Raw genomic sequence first — 17,895 nt, 5'->3', positions numbered from 1 at the left:
AAAATACATAGTAAAATTTATAAAATGCCATATACTGTGTGCTTATAATTGCTATTATATTTTACAATGCGCGCATAAATTGTAATATATTATTTCTTATTTACAGTTCTCTACCAGAACTTTTAGAGAAGAAACGCCTCATTGACATGCACACCAATATCGCCACTGCACTTCTGGAACAAATCAAGGTAGCTATTTATTTATACCTTTTAATGGTTATCTTCATCCCTTTAACTTATGGCATATAAACATTTTTATTAAAGTTAATTAGCAATTGACTGCAGTTAGAATACAGCTAGTGGAATATACTCTAAGAATAGATATTTATTTCTATTCAGTTTCTCTACATCCAGTCAAATTACTTGTGTTTATTGAAGTTATAACTTTTTAGATATCAAAGATTTATCTTTTTTGTTTTGTTATAATTTAGATATGGTTTATTTTGACAATTAGTTGGTAATGATTCATGTAAAAGTGTAGATAATTAAAACTGGCTAGTATTGATGTAAAAAGTAAGATAGTTCAGATTATGTTACATATGGTAGTTTCAGGCAACTGGTTAATTTGGCTTCTATTTTTCCTTGCAAAAGAAAAGACTGAGATGGTAAACATATAATAAAGAAAATGAATGGTGTATGACTGTGATAAGCTATTAGTTATTTAACTGATTTAAGAGTTCAGCTTAGCAGAAGAAATTTGAAGTTAAGGGAAGATGAAGAATATCGGTTTTGCAAATCTTTCTCATTTTTTGTCAACATGGAAAATGTACAAAGTATCATATCGATATATGGAGAAAATAACTGTATTAACACCAACACCAATAAGTGTAGCATTCCTTTATATTTTTGGACATGTAATATTTTGTGTGCCTAAGATATGTAAATGAATGCAAATAACAAGTTAGATTTTAATATAAATTATTGCATAATTAAGAGACACAGCTGGAAGAGGGTGCATACATGCCATATGTCCCTTACACCATGGCTTTGATTTTTAAAATTGCATGTCCTGGCTTTAAGTACCAGGAATTACTCCCAGCTTATGATATTTTGTTCAGAAATACTATCACACATACATGTGTATATTAATGTTAATTTTTATTTCAAGTTATATATAAAAGCAATATAACATTCAACTGAAGGATTACTCGATACTTTTTTAATAGAGTATATGTTCATTTACTTTTCCAAGAAAAAGACTGACAGTAACTTTGAAGTTTTTCAGACTGTCTGACTAAGAATTTTCATCTGTCAATCTTTTTCTTGTAAAAGTTATGTATATATTCTAGTACAATAATTTAGTTCAGTACTAGATTTACAATTTGCTATTAGGATTTGTATAAATCTGAAAAGGGTGGAGTAAATCTCTTACAGTATTTAGTTGTGACTCTTATGCAATAAGTTTGATGAAATAAGTGCTAGGAATGTACTGAAGTTGTGATAATGTGAGCAATCAATATAATTTTCTTGTTGCTTCTAATGAAATATGACTCTGAAAAGTTGTTACATTTCAACTTAATGAAAATGTAATTTTGAATAACGTTCATTTGATTTTCTTTTCCTAACATTTCTAGGCTAGAAAACTTGATGTTTATTTTGAAACAGAAGAAAAAATGATGAGCAAATCTGTTCTGGTAAGTTTTAGTCTTGTTGAGGAATTCATTTTAACCCCATGACAATGGTTTTTTTATCAGGCAACTAGGTTGTATTGACAGTAATCACCTCAGCCAATTAGTGCATGACAACGGTTCGGTGTATATTTACGTCAACCGCTTTAAAGGATGCACTGTTTATTTATGTAAACTGTCATCACTATGAGGACTGGAAATTCAACGAAACTGGCATGGCTGGATTCAACTGTAAATTCCGTGAAGGACCAGAAGAATTTGCTGAATGTGTGTGAATTTGTTAAGAAGTCATAGTGGAAATGGTGGTGTAACCGCCAAAGCTGCTGCTTTTATACTATTATGGTGATGAGGTCTGGAACTTAGTTGGAAATGTTTACACGAAGAGTCTAACAAACCTATCAGATTCCTTGGAATTTGCACAGTGGCCTCTATTATCGATTCCGTGAGTGATAGCAGATATTTATATCAACTGGTACACAAACAAGTACAAAACTGCAGCAAATAGGGCTGTGTATATTTTTGTCATCTGATTCAAAGCAAGTACACAGCACATGTAAATTTAGGTCAACCAATGTGATGAAGTTAAATCAATTTAATAATGTTTAATTAAAGCATTGCAAATTTAACTATCTTCCATCCATTTTTGCTCCCTGCTCTCACTATTCCTGGGAGGGTCATGGGGATACTCCTCAGGCACTTCCTCAATAGGGTCTTATCAGAAGCAAACATCGTTACTCTTTTCTGCTGGATTCCCAAATGTGCCCAAACTGAAACTTTGGATATTATCTAACCATCTCCCTTTTGGTCTACCCCAAGGTTTCCTACTAGTTGGCTCAGCTGGGAGAATCTGTCTTGTGACCCTTACCAGCAGCATTCTAACTGCATGTCTGTAGTACTGGAGTTATGACCGCTTAATGTGTGAAAGTAGTGGCTTGATTTGGAGAGGCACCCTGTTGAGTAATGTTACTCAAGAAACCCTTTGGAGGAACCCTATTGTGGCCACTTGAATATAATGAAGTATAAAACATTTTCCAGTATCATTTCCTTATGTTCTTTCTTTATTTTCTTTTTTCTTTTAGGACAAATCTTTAATGGACATCATTTCAGATCCAGAAGGTGAGTTTAAATTGTCATTTCACTTGCAATGATTTCATACATATGTATGATATATTTGTGGGAGACATTGTATATAATAGGTGCTGGCATGGCTGTGTGGTTAAGTTTACTTCCCAACCTTGTGGTTAGGGTATGAATATAGGGACAGAAAGGGTCTTGCAGTAGAGGAGATACTTGGCTACCTAAGTTAGAAACAAAGGAGAAAGAAAGATGATGTCATGGGGAGTACACTCATCATAATCGTCATTGCTTTAATGTTCCCTTTTCCATGCTTGTATGGGTCAGACAGAATTGGTCAAGGCAGATTTTCTGTGCCTGGAAGCCCTTCCTGTTGCCAGCTTATACCAGTTTTTAAGAATAATTTCCCATGGCCATACTGGAAATGAACCACACTGCTGTATGGTATTGATGCTCATTTAGAATCATCATGTGATGTTGAGACAAAGGTGCATGTGTCCATGCATGCGTGCACACACCTCGCAAAACATGCTTCTTTCAGTTTCTTTTTACCAAATCCATTCACAAGGCTTTGACTTGCCCAAGGTGCTGCATAGTGGGACTGAACCTGGGATCACATGGTTGGGAAGCAAATTTCAACTGCTTGCAAGTACATAGGTACCTAAAACAATGAGTTGATAGTATGTACTGTTAAGTCATACTTGTTAATACCAACTATCCTACCGAATAAAAATATATGTGTGTGCTTGTCTGTGTGTGTGTGTGTGTGTATGGAACAAGAGAGGAGTGGAGGGAACCTATTATTGATTTCCTGATTTCTAATAAAAAATCTCAATATGTACCAATGAATGTCTTATATTTTAATTGTAGTCTTTTGACTATTACAAATTATTCCAATGTTTTTCTCTCTCTCTTTTTTTCATTTCCCATAGCTGAATGATTTCAATAGAATGGAAGTAACACAATGGACACCATTGTTAAATCCATTTTAATGAGTTATTCATTACTCTTTAACAAGAACTATGATTTATGCTGCAATGGAAAAATAGACAAAGCTTCTCAAACAAGAACTAGTTTTATGAATAGAGTTTCTTGTTAGTTCACTAAATCTGGACTTTATAAGATTAAAAATGGCCCATCTTATGATTAGAAATTGCATTTTATAAACACTGTTGTGATCTTAAAATTACTATTGCTTATCATTCATAACTACATTGCAATTTTTTTTCTTTTTGGTTTTACAGCCTTAACATGTGTTTGTGTATTTTGTAACTTTAAAAACATCACTTACACATATCCATTTTTTTTCTATTTCAAGCTGGTAATCCCGAGGACAAAATCCGTTTATTCATAATTTCTATGATATGTGGACCGCCTATGACTGATGTAAGAATAACATTTTCCTTTCTTCTTTCTCCCTTTGCTTTAATGGTGTGAAGAAACTTTACAAAAAAAAAAAAAGTCTACATGTATAATTATGGAATATTTAATAGTCCCCTAACATGTATGTGTGTGAGTCTTTTCTGCCCTCTTGCTAGTTTTAGCCACATGGCTCTGGTCATGCTGGACTTCAAACCATTCTGTTATAACTTCAATATAATTTTGTTTTAGCAAGTGTTAATGCCTACGTTTATACAATATATAATGAAGTATTTTCATATTTTGGGGATAGTTCGAACGTTGCGTATTTAATCTTTTTACTTTGTGATATTAATAGTGATAGTTTGGATGAGGTAGTAAGCTGGCTGAATCGTTAGTACGCTGGGCAAAATGCAGAGTCGTTTCGTCTGTCTTGACGTTCTGAGTTCAAAGTCTGCTAAGGTCGACGTTGTCTTTAATCCTTTTGGAGGTCGATAAAATAAGTACCAATTGAGTACTGGGATCAATATGATCGACTTACCCCCTCCCCTGAAATTGCTGGCCTTGTGCAAAAATTTGAGACCGATAATGATAGTTCGGATGAGATACAAAGTATTTTAAAAACAAAAAGTAAGATTGAGTTATCTCCCATAACGTTGAAGTTTTTTTCTTTTTTTTCGTTTGTTACCAAAGAACAATGTAAATGTAAGCTTTTAAAACAAACATAAAAGATATACTCGCAAGTTATACTTTCATCCACGTTTGTAATATTGACAATAATACTTGTATGTCATGTTTCTATCAAATTACATCGTGGGTAGTTTTCAGTCTTTTATAGCTAGTCAAATTTTAGAAAAAGGCCGTAGGGTAGCAAAAACTGTAGAGTACTGATTATCCTATTTGATTCGATACACCGCTATATTTTCAAATCCTGGACATGACTATCTTGAGTGCTAGGGCTTATAGGGGGCAGTTATCTGCTTTCCATGACATGTAAGTGACAGAGTATTCCCCTTGAATAGGATTTCGGTTCGTCACAGGGTCACTCACACTCAGCTGAGTGGAGTGGAACCAAGCAAAATGAAATTTTTACTCAAGAACACAATGCATCACCTGGTCTGGCATTAAAAGCATGATCTTGCAACTGTGAGTGCAACACCCTAACCACTTGGCCATACACCTTCACCTTTTAGGATGGATAAATGCAATGTTTCCATTAATGTGTAGTAGTAAATTTATTCAAAAATTTCACGTGGTGCAAATTTATTTTTACCTGTGACAATGGTAATCTGAAAATGTTTCAAGATAAATTTGGGGCAATCCATTTCAACATTAGTTTGTTTTTAATGAGGGTTGATGACAATATTACAATTATCTTTAAAAGAAAAATATTTTAAAGAATTTTAATATACTAAATTTATTGAAAGTAATTTAGGTTCATAGATTTTCAGGAAAAATAAAAGCCTATTGAAATTTCTATCAACTTTTATTGAAATGGATCCAAATTTAAAAGAAAAATCTTCCAAAATTCCATTTCTTTTTCCTTAGTAACTTTCCTAAAATACTTCAGTATGCTTTCTTTAAAAAAATATCTTTTGTGTAAAAGTATGTATTGCTGTTGGGAGTTTGTCATGTGGAGTTATGTTCCCAACCTCATTTAAATATGACTGCATTTTATAAAGTAACATATCTATGATCCTACCCCATACTTTGAACTACTTTGATTTATTTGTGGTTTTATAAAATAAAACACGTATGAATATTTCTTTTATGTGCTGTGATGTTTAAAGAAATGAATACCAGTAATACTTATCAATTCATAGGTTATTCTTATTCAAAGTTGCTGAAAATGGTTAAATCAACACTCATTTATTATGAAGCCACTTGACAAAATTTCCACATGCTTAAGTGAAAATTCTCACACATAGCACCATTTAAAAGGGTTTAGAAAGTATATATTACAGTACAAGCAACATATTTAATTCGCTGTTATTTTTTCTCTTCCTTTTCTTTGGTATTTACCCATTCTTTGTAAACTCTATCTAGACTAACAGGATTCCCATCTAATTGATAGCTTTTGATTCTCATTAGCATATCCAAATGACAGTCATCCAGATGGTTTCTCAGCTTGTTTTTGAGTTGATTCATTATGTTAAAACCTCTTTCACAGTCTGCACTAGATGCTAGAAAAGTGCCTCCGATATCCATCAATTTTGCAAGGTCACAAAACTGTTCATTTTGAAGCACAAATGTTACCATTTGAGCAAAGTTTGAAATCAGTTTGGATTTAATTTTTTCCTGCACGGAAAATTTGAAATCATTAAACTGTCTGACAATTACAGAATTTTCACCTAAGAAGTCCCGATATTTTACACATAAAGCATTAACTTGCTCATCACCAAAGGTAAACTCACATCCTACAATTGCAGAGATATCAAAAGCTGACCATTCTTGTACCTCATCTTCAGGAAACCTTTCTTCTAAATGAACACAAAGATGATTTATAAAAGTCAACAATGAACTTGTATCTACTTTTAAGTTTTCTTCATACTGTTGGCTTAGCAAAACTTTAACTTTGTTGCTCCACAAGACATGGTCTCCCAGATACTGTTTTCGTATCTTGTTAATTTTGCCTCGAGCAAAATGAAGTGCATCAATTGTTGTCAAGCCAGTCTTTTGCAGAATCTTGCACAATGCAGTCATTTCCTCAAAGACATCATTTAAAACCTGTAGGGCTACTTTGTATGTGAGGTTTATTAATTTCTTGTAACAGTATTTAGCTACAGGATCATTTAACTTTTCTTTCTCAAAATGTATGACCAATGCTTCATAATTTTCTAATATTGCCTGCAGTGCAAAATGTCTAGATAAGAATCTGACCTCATTAGGCAGTCTGAAATTAACAGCTTCATTTTCAGTGGCCTCTGCAATTTCTTTAAATTTGCATCTTGTACCAGTAGATCGGGAACATACAGTATAGATTGTTTTCATCAAAATTTCAATGTCTCTTAATAACTCAATCTCTTCCCATGCATCACCAATGCCTAGATCATCGTGGTGTGTTACACAGTGTTGCTGGACTAAGTGTGGAATGTCTTGTTTCAGTCTTGTGGCGACGCCATTACAACCTAGCATTACTGATGTTCCATCAGATGTAAACATCACCATTTTGTGGAGTGCAAGGTTCTTCTCTTCATAAAACTGTTTGATTGCCAAAGCAATTGAAGCAGCATCACATGCCTGTAGCTGAACTATTCCGCCAAAATAGGTTTTATATACAGTACAATCTTTAGGTCTGAATTTGAAGTAGAGAACGAAACGTTTGTTGATAGATATGTCAGTACTTTCATCGATTGTTAACGTGTGATAATCAGCTGATGCTATTTCTTCAAACATGTCTTTCTGAACAATATAGTTGATAGTCTCTAGAAATTCCAATGCGTAATTTTGGCTTTGCCAATTGTCTGGGAGTTGGACGTATTTTGCCATATGTTCGTTAATGTGTTGAACTGAATATAAAGAGTTGTTCATTTTAATAGCTAATAACACATTGTCAATAAGAACTTTGATCTCCTCTGGGTTTGACCGTTTTCGCTCTCGTTCATCTGCACTCTTGCGTAACATGCGTATAACTCCTGTAAAGGGAAATGACGAGTTTTGTTGTCTGAGCTTTTGAACGCTGTGCAAATGCGATTTACTCGTCAAATGACGTTTCAGAAAGTCAAGTTTCCAAATATCGCCCCACTTCTTTCCATTAGCAAATACTCCGGTAACTTTCGCGTCACGACAATACAAACAGACGACTCCAATTTCCGAATCGTACACAAAGATTTCTCGTAACTGAACGTGCATGACCTCGTGACCTTTCGGTGTAACTGTTTCTACGATTTTATTAAGCCATTCATCTTTAAACAAACTTGCAGTTCTTTTGCGCTTTACGCCTTTCACTTCTTTTGTATCCGACATAGTGAACCAATATTCTTTTTCTATAAAAATTAAGCTATCGGCAGAATTGGAAACATTTCCGGATCTTCCTAAACTTCACGATTGTCCATAAAACATGAATGGCTCAGCCGTGTTGCTGCCGAAAAAACCAGAACAGGAGTCGGAGATTTTGGTTGTGCAAACGTAGTATTTGAAAAAAAACCCGACGAACAACTTTAAAGACACCCTTAATTAAAGGTTTATTTTCAATAAGTATAATTGCTAATTAATATATTTTAGGAAACTAACCTTTCAGTGCATATTAATTTCTTTTGTGCGCTAGATGCAAAACGTGTGCGCACGTGCACATGCGTACAGCTAAGATGGAACAGTGCGCTAGTTGCAAAACTTATGTGCGCGCGCACATGCGCACAGCCAAGCAGTTATAGTGCGCTCGATTGTCTATTAATTAAAGGGGGATAACTAAGCTTTCTCACAAGTAGAATTTTAGTGATGTTTGCAAGGATATTTATATTGCTTTCATCTATTTATTTATTTATTCATCTATCTATATATATATATATATTTATTTATTTATTGCTGATGCGTTAACTGAAGCGATTATATCGGAGGAGTCGTGACAGTCATTTGCAGTCTACATATACCGGGCATAACTATAGTTTGGTGCCCTCCCCTTCCAACTTTCATATTTCACTACGTTCTATAAAATGCAAATTTTCTTTTAAACGAAATTTTGGAGAGAAATATTTTTGAGGATGTAGTTTTACGATTATGATGATGATAATAATAACACTTTTTTTGGTGGAGTTCGGGATCACTCCGAAAGCTTTTTTCGGCAAAATTTAATTAAAAAAAAAATTTTAAACAGTTACGACGAAAATCGTATGAATGTAAATGGTTCGAAACTCCGCTGAAAAATCTATAATTCTATCAACATGATCGTCGTCTTATAACTTAAAAAACTTATCACTGCAAAATTAAAAAGTAACTTTAAGAAAGTTATGAAGAAACAAATTCGTGGGGCACCAAACTGTAGATATGCCTATATTATAGAGTACTTTTATTTCGCGATAGTATATTTTAGTGTCAAATTTTTGTTGCTCGTCATTGATCCTGGTTACTGACTTAATTACACTAGTATTGATAATCTTTTATTTTACTCAACCCCTTCCCTGAATAATGTGTAGAGGATTCATCCAGCTACATAGTTCGGGGTTTACCCCCACTTCGTGGCACCTTGAGCAAGTGTCTCCTACTATATCCTCGGGTCGACCAAACCCTTGTGAGTGGATTTGGTAGGCGGAAACTGAAAGAAACTTGTGTGTGTGTCTTTGTGTTTGTCCCCCAACCACCGCTTGACAACCGGTGCTGGTGTGTTTACATCCCTATAACTTAGCCGTTCGGCAAAAGAGATCAATAGAATAAATACCAGGCTTTTATAAAATAATAGAAACCTTGCCAAAACTGAAACCCCGTAGCACAATGCAGTCCCTTGGACCCATCAGATCCTGTGAAACTGTCCAATTCATGCTAGCACGGAACTTGGACATTAAATGACGATGTAATTGTTATTATCATCATAGTTTTAAATTCTGTTTTTCTCTATTGTTGTTTGCTGTGCAGTTTGGTACATCACTATTTTCACTGATACTACATATTGTATGTAATATAATGTACACACACACACGCACGCACGCGCTAACACTCACTCGCAAGCGGACAAACCTGCACGCACGCACACTTCATTTACTCACTCGCACGCACGCACGCACGCACGCATGCACGCTCACTCACTAACTCGCTCACTCGCATGCAACCATTCATGGATAAGTGTTTATGCTATCCATTCTTTTACTGTTTTACTAATTCCAATCACTTGGTTGTGGCTTTGCTGGAGCTGTTTGACCTTTTTTTAGTCTTTGATGTTTAACAATAGGCGATCATCAGTTTGTGTGTGGTGTTACAGAGAGAGAGCGAGAGAGAGGACTTTGATTCATTTCATGTTGATCTGAATAAAAATTAATGCTTTTCTTATCTAAAAGTAATTTTGTGTTGCTATTGATGAAGCTAACTTTGTGTTGTTGAAGTGCAAGGTAAAGAATATTGATGTGTTTTGGCATGTTAGCTGTAAGTGAAAATTCCTCCACAGAATGCAAAGATTATTATATATATATATATGTTTTCGTGCGGGTGACACGAAAAAGCACCCACTACACTCTCTGAGTGGTTGGCGTTAGGAAGGGCATCCAGCTGTAGAAACTCTGCCAAATTAGATTGGAGCCTGGTGTTGCCATCCGGTTTCACCAGTCCTCAGTCAAATCGTCCAACCCATGCTAGCATGGAAAGCGGACGTTAAACGATGATGATGATATATGTATATATATAACATAAAATTTTTCTACTCAGAATGATTTACTTTTACAAGCCTGAACATGAAACTGGACATGAAAGCAACATGCTAGACAATCAATTATCTAGAAATAGTAATGAATTTAAGATTCCAGTTTGTAATTTGACATTGTAGATTGCAAGGGATCATACCAAATTATAAATTGATTCATCCTCTTTATTCAAAGAAATGCATCTGGCTCTTTTCTTTAGGACCAGAAAAAATACTTCAACAATTATTGTTGTTGTTGTTACTCCGTCGCTTACAACGTCGAGGGTTCCAGTTAATCCTATCAACGGAACAGCCTGCTCGTGAAATTAATGTGCAAGTGGCTGAGCACTCAACAGACACGTGTACCCTTAACGTAGTTCTCGGGGGATATTCAGCGTGACACAGTGTGACAAGGCTGACCCTTTTAATTACAGGCACAACAGAAACAGGAAGTAAGAGTGAGAGAAAGTTGTGGTGGAAAAGTGCAGCACGGTTCATCACCAGCCCCTGCCAGAGCCTCGTGGAGCTTTAGGTGTTTTTGCTCAATAAACACTCACAAAGCCCGGTCTGGGAATCGAAACCGCGATCCTATGACCGCGAGTCCACTGCCCTAACCACTGGGCCATTGCGCCTCCACACAACAATTATTAACATTCTATAAAACCCCATTGAGGGCTACAGTGGAGTGTTGCTCGCACGCATGGAAGGGTGATGCTACTGCACATACTGGTATCTGAGACTGTATCCAGAAAAGAGCCAGTCGAATGATTAACTTCCCTTTTCCTTTTCTACATATGCTATAATGATCTCTACTCTTGAGCTAGCTAGGTTTATACCACTTCCACTCAAGCATTCCTTTATTTAGGATGGTAGGGAGTAATTTGAGATTAGGTTTGGCAGCTATTTCTTGCAGATTGAGCAACTACATTGGGTTGTGGCTTTCAAATTGGCAAATACTTAACTTCTACTGAATACATTAAAGTTTGTTGTTAATAATGAGAATACAGAATAGTTTCTGTCCATATTGTTCAGTTTTCTTCCCCCTTGTTCAACTTGTGTCAGATAAATTTAAAAACTTTATAACCATTTTAATTTTATGAAATTAATGCTCACACCCCCACCGCCCTTGAGGCAGACCTCATCTCCTTTTCAGTGTGAACTACTGACATAAAGTCTTCTTTGTTGGCTTATAGTTGGATGTGAACAATATGTAGTAACATCTTGTCTACCATACAATAGCTAATTGTACCAGGTTGCAATATTGATCAGACAGTTACAATTTAGAATCTTCTTTACACTATCCAATGCATTCACCAACATATGTCTCTTGTACATTAACAACCAATTAAACAAGGCCAGAGTAAGATTAAATATTATATATAATACAGCTGTTAATGTCTCCTATGTATAAGACACTAACTTAGAAGAGAAATAATTTACAATATGTATATGTGGTATTGATGTAGCTTTGTAGTTAAGTTTACTTCCCAACCACTTGCTTCCTGGTTCCGTCCTCCTGTATGACACAATCCCAGGTCAAGTAAAGCCTTGTTGGTGGATTTGGTTGATGGAACCTGAAAGAAACCTGTTGTGTATATGTACATGTTGGAGTCTCCTTTCTTGACATCACATGATTGTTGTAAACGAATGTCACTGTTGTACAACCAGTGTCATTTGTTTCCAATTTTCCATGAAAACATGTCTGGCCTTGGGGTAATATTACTTTACTTAGAAACAGGTGATGGTTGACAACAGGAAGTATACATGGCTGCAGAAAATCGATTGCAATTCTATCTGACCCATACAGGCAAGGAAAAGAAGAAGTCAAAATGATGATGTATAGATTGGAACATTTTCCTTCTATTTTGGTTTTTGTTATAGAAAGTAAGTTTATTCTTGTTTGAGTAAACCAACCTCTTTGCCTTTTTTTTTGCTCTGAATATTACTAAAGCTAAGTTGGTGGCCTAGAGGTAGATTGTTATTTTTATGGTTGTTAATATGAGAAGTAAAAAAAACATGCTCTTTGCACAGTTGGTAGTAGTGTATAATACTGTAGTTGATGAGGTGTATCTGAAATATTGTTATTTCTACAAATAAATATCAAAAGCATTTGCTGACCTGATCACATTTCAACTTGTTCAAGCTGAGTTGAAAAGACAGAATTAGAAAGATCTGGCCAAAGCATTAACTACAAATTCTCTTCAGATAGTCAACATCACCAGTTGTTTGATGGTTGGTTAGTTTGCTATTTGATATGTATTTGTCCAAATGCTGGTGGTTTTCTCTAATTGCAATTGAAGTTTTCAGTGTAAGACCTACCAATTCTTTTGGTGATTCAGCTATCGAGATGTTGTTTTGTTAATCATTTCCTGTTCTAACAATGTATCCCAGACATGTAGACAATTTTATCATTCATAGGCGCAGGAGTGGCTGTGTGGTAAGTAGCTTGCTTACCAACCACATGGTTCCGGGTTCAGTCCCACTGCATGGCACCTTGGGCAAGTGTCTTCTACTATAGCCTCGGGCTGACCAAAGTCTTGTGAGTGGATTTGGTAGACGGAAACTGAAAAAAGCCCGTCATATATATATGTGTGTGTGTGTGTGTGTGTGCGCGCGCGCGCGCGTGTGTGGTGTGTGTGTTTGTCCCCCCAACATCGCTTGACAACCGATGCTGGGGTGTTTACGTCCCCCGTAACTTAGCAGTTTGGCAATAGAGACCGGTAGAATAAGTACTGGGCTTACAAAGAATAAGTCCTGGGGTCGATTTGCTCGACTAAAGGCGGTGCTCCAGCATGGCCGCAATCAAATGACTGAAACAAGTAAAAGAGTATTCTTCTAATTCTATATTAGATCGAGACCTTTTTTTTTAAAACTCTATTCTTTCTATTCCTAATCTACTAATGTTCTATGACCCCCCCCCCACTCACATTCTGTGAATGTCTTCCAGACTGCAATTAATTTCCAGCTTTAATGAAATGTCTCACTTCATAAAACGTTTAAACAAGTCACAGGTTATGTCATGCTGAAGATTCTATAAAGAATGAAATAGTACTATACATAATTACTAACAATGATAAATTTTAGTCATTTCATATTAAGTAAATGAAAAAAAGATTAATATGTGAATTGCATGCATCTTCTTCCTTGTAATTCCTTAATTTCAAGTTTATAATCCCACTTCATATCGTGATAAAATGATTCTCTCTCCCTCTCTTGTAAATAGCTAGTAACTGTTAGCAGATCATATGTGCTATTTTTTAACTATTTCTGTTTAGGCTGTTTTTTCATTTTTCTTGACTTCTTTTTAATACTATTTTTTAAATTATTTTTTTATATGAAATACATTTGAAATATAAGTGAAGTAGGGTTTTGAACTGGTATGGTTATGATATAGATTTATTTTTATTGTATTTTTTTTCTCACTATTATGTGATTCTCTAAAGAAACAGATAAAGAGGTAATTTAATACGTGTTCAGACCACAGATGGCCGATACAATAGAATAAGAATAAATTGTCAATCAGATCTTCAGTGTAAGCTGCTGCGTAATGTAAATTGAGATCAGTGTTTTTAAAAAATTCACATGAATGATCTTTACAGCATTACATGTAAACATCATATGTGACTGTGTATATGAACCGTTGAAAGAACCTCTGTGTTACACACTTACATGTACACATTTGCAATTAGTTATCCCTCAACTATTGTAGGTGTTGCATTCCAAAGCCCCTGCGATAGGTGAAAATTCATGAAGTAGAGACAGTACTGTACTCTTTTACTCTTTTACTCTTTTACTTGTTTTAGTCATTTGACTGTGGCCATGCTGGAGCACCACCTTTAGTCAAACAAATCGACCCCAGGACTTATTCTTTGTAAGCCTAGTACTTATTCTATCGGTCTCTCTTGCCGAACTGTTAAGTGACGGGGATGTAAACATACCAGCATCGGTTGTTAAGCAATGCTAGGGGGACAAACACAAACACACACACACACACACACACATATATATATGTACATATACATATATACAACGGGCTTCTTTCAGTTTCCATCTACCGAATCCACTCACAAGGCTTTGGTCGGCCCAAGGCTATAGTAGAAAACACTTGCCCAAGGTGCCACACAGTGGGACTGAACCTGGAACCATGTGGTTGGTAAGCAAGCTACTTACCACACAGCCACTCCTGTGCCTATGTACTGTATATTTTTTAATTATTTTTATAATTTAAAAAATTTTATATATTTGTTATATATTTATTTTATTATAAATACAAAACACCACCACACACTTTCCCCCTGAGATTCATTTTCCATACAGTATGTGTGATTCTTTGTTTACTCATCTATGGCACACTATGTATTTTCTTTTAATATATTTTAATGTGTTATACAGTGCAGTACTGTTCTGTATTTTTATTTTTTAATTTAATTTTTAGGCGTGAAAATGCTTATTTTACCACAGAAATAATTAAAACCTAAAAAAATATAGATATCTATCAGCTGTGATATACTGAGAAGTCCATGATATAAACTTACATATATTAGCCAGAAAAATTTGCAATGTATTGAGGTCACAATAGGTGAACCATGATATGGCGAGTGATTACTCTATGTCTTCAATTTCTAAAGGTAATGGGAATATGTTGGAGATAAAGGGTTGATCATAAAATATGTAGTAATGAAGTCTTGTTAATTTCAGAAGTTAGCTGTTAATAATTTCAAACTGGAAACTCCTGGAATTACCTTGTGGTCTATTTGTAGTTCTAGTACCGCCTGACTGGCCTTCATAGGATTTTCAAGCGAGATCGTTGCCAGTGCCCCTGGACTGGCTTGTGTGGGTGGCACATAAAAGACACCATTTCGAGCGTGGCCGTTGCCAGTATCGCCTGACTAGCCTTCGTGCAGGTGACAAGTAAAAGCACCTACTACACTCTCTGAGTGGTTGGTGTTAGGAAGGGCATCCAGCTGTAGAAACTCTGCCAAATTTAGATTGGAGCCTGGTGTTGCCATCCGGTTTCACCAGTCCTCAGTCAAATCGTCCAACCCATGCTAGCATGGAAAGCAGACGTTAAACGATGATGATGATGATGATGATGATGATAGCACCATTAAAGTGCTTTAAGAGAAAATGGTTTAGTGTCTCTAATCTTAGTTGTTATTTCTGGGAATTATTGCTAATAGTGTTTTGTAAAAGTGTTTCCATCATTGGAAAGGTTTTGCTCTGCTCCAACACAACAGGAGATTCTATTTAATTCTTAAAATCTATTCACTGTTGCCACATAATCTTCATTTAAATCCTCTCCATCTTTAACATGAAAGATTTATGCTTTGAATCATTAATGACAATGGCTATGGCTTGAAACATCAATAAATTCTTGGTCTAATCAGCTACTGTAATGTCATTGTTATATTTAGGCAGAATTAACGGGGAATATTCTTAACATCTATTATGAGCCTATGCTGCTAGAAGTAACAACCAAATTGCATTCCATTCTCTTAGAAAAGGATATGTTGGATAATGTAGTCCTAGTTATGGCTGGAATGTTTCTTTTTATCCTATGCCTGCTCAGAGTTTATTTAGTAAAATATGCAAACATGTAAATTTACCAATTCAGGCTGTTGATGCTATTATGTAATAAAGTACTTCAGTGTTGTTATTGTTGCATCAAACAATATCAAAATTATTCCGCCTGGAACTTTTCACAGAAGCTGAGCAGTAAGTTCCATGTATTGATAACATTTGGTCAATTCATTTAGATACAGACTTCTTTACAAAATATTTTAAACAAATCAACTGCTATATGATTGTTGAACCTGCTCAGAAGAGAACCCCAAGTTTTCTCAAATCTTAACTCACCAGCTTAAAAGTTAAGTAAATGAGAAGAGTGTATTAGATAATGTAACATATGTAATATGAAAAATACAGATGGTCACCACTGCTTGAACAAGGCTGATTTGAACTGAATGACAAGACATATATTTAAATGTTTAGAATTTTATGACCACTATACTCAGTATTTCTATGGCTAATTTGATTTCATTGAACTCATAGTTTGTTCCACCATTTCCTACTTTATGGGTTTTAATTATTCTGTCATGGCTGTGTGGTTGACAAGCTTACTTCCCAACTATGTAGTCTTTGGTTCAGTTCCATTGTGTGGCACCTTGAGCGAGTGTCTTCCACTGTAGCCTGTGGCCAACCAAAGCCTTGTGAGTGGATTTGGTAGACAGAAACTGAAAGAAGCAGTTTGGTAGAAAGAAACTGAATTTGGTAGAAAGAAACTGAAAGTAGACAGAAACTGAAAGGCGGCGAGCTGGCAGAAATGTTAGCACACCGAGCGAAATGCTTCACGGTATTTCGTCTACCGCTACGTTCTGAGTTCAAATTCCGCCGAGGTTGACTTTGCCTTTCATCCATTTGAGGTTGATTAAATAAATATCAGTTACGCACTGGGGTTGATATAATCGACTTAATCCATTTGTCTGTCCTTGTTTGTCCCCTCTGTGTGTAGCCCCTTGTGGGCAATAAAGAAATAAGAAACTGAAAGAAGCATGTCATCTATACCTTGACTTGACATCATGTAAAGGCTGTAAACGAGCATCACTGTCATGCAAGTGATGTTGTTCATTTCCTATATTCCATGAAAATATGCCTAGCTATGGAGAAATATTACTTTGCTTGAAAATAGGTGAGTATTGGCTACAGGAAAGGCATCTGGCAATAGAAAATCTCAACCAATTCCATCTGACTTGTGTAAGCATGGAAAGTGGACATTAAATGACAATGATGATGATAAAACCTAACACCTGTTGTTGTTTATGGGAAAAAGATAAATTCTTTGAGTTTCAGATTTTCAAACCCCTTATAATAAAATGTAAAATAGAAACACACAGACTTACAGTACAGTTGTAGCTTTTGCATCTTTGGTATCATTAATCTTTGTTAATTCTCACTTTAACTGTAATGTTTTTATGTTGTCATTAGGAAATTCAAGAAACCAAGACACAGCAAGACACGTCATTAAAAATAAAACAACAATAAACTAACACTATTAATGTACAATCCTGTACAAACACATAAATCCTTGGTGTGACTGATGATTGATATAATAGTTTCATACATGTACACAAAATAATAACTTCATGAAAGACTAGAATAAGATTGTGTGAAATTCTTACCTTGTTACTGTTTAACCATAGGTCAGTCCTAATCAAGCAAGCCTACGATCAAAAGCATTCCAGCTTTCATCATCTCCTTCAATTTTTGTATTTTGTCAGAACTACATTATCCTATGCATACTTACTTTTTAAGATAGTCGAATGTGATTTAAGGGATATGTGGTTACTATATTTAGTTGGCTAATTGACCAGGTAGAGGCTTACTTGATTCCTGCCTTTTTTTGGTTGGCACAGATGAAATGAATTTGATCAAGAATCTAAACCAACTTATAGAATGCAGGCATGGCTGTTTGGTTAAGAAGTTCTCTTCACAGCCATTTGATTCTCAATTC

At 35.4% G+C, this 17,895-nt stretch overlaps 2 protein-coding genes across 2 annotated transcripts in view; one reads left to right on the top strand and one right to left on the bottom strand.

Moving 5' to 3' along the window:
- LOC106881541 (sec1 family domain-containing protein 1) overlaps window positions 1–17,895 on the top strand; it is a 107,110-nt gene that overhangs the window by 25,023 nt on the left and 64,192 nt on the right. Inside the window, exons 13-16 of the mRNA XM_014931969.3 lie at window positions 107–188; window positions 1,574–1,633; window positions 2,707–2,743; window positions 4,020–4,087. Coding sequence (XP_014787455.1) covers window positions 107–188; window positions 1,574–1,633; window positions 2,707–2,743; window positions 4,020–4,087 — 247 coding nt within the window. The remainder of the gene's footprint in view (window positions 1–106; window positions 189–1,573; window positions 1,634–2,706; window positions 2,744–4,019; window positions 4,088–17,895) is intronic.
- On the bottom strand, window positions 5,528–8,381 carry LOC106881533 (E3 SUMO-protein ligase KIAA1586). The gene has a single exon (XM_014931960.3). It carries the CDS (start codon window positions 8,024–8,026, stop codon window positions 6,050–6,052), a length of 1,977 nt encoding a protein of 658 aa, XP_014787446.1. The 5' UTR covers window positions 8,027–8,381; the 3' UTR covers window positions 5,528–6,049.

This window comes from Octopus bimaculoides, chromosome 4 (assembly GCF_046866305.1).
Source record: "Octopus bimaculoides isolate indiv1 chromosome 4, ASM4686630v1, whole genome shotgun sequence".
In the NCBI taxonomy this organism is placed as follows: Eukaryota; Metazoa; Mollusca; class Cephalopoda; order Octopoda; family Octopodidae; genus Octopus; species Octopus bimaculoides.
Note: the sequence above shows the minus strand (reverse complement) of the source record. Positions and strands in the feature narration are given on the sequence as shown.

What these genes read in the sequence shown, in the direction of transcription:
- LOC106881533 (XM_014931960.3), bottom strand. Translation starts at nt 8,026, where the DNA reads ATGTCGGATACAAAAGAAGTGAAAGGCGTAAAGCGCAAAAGAACTGCA.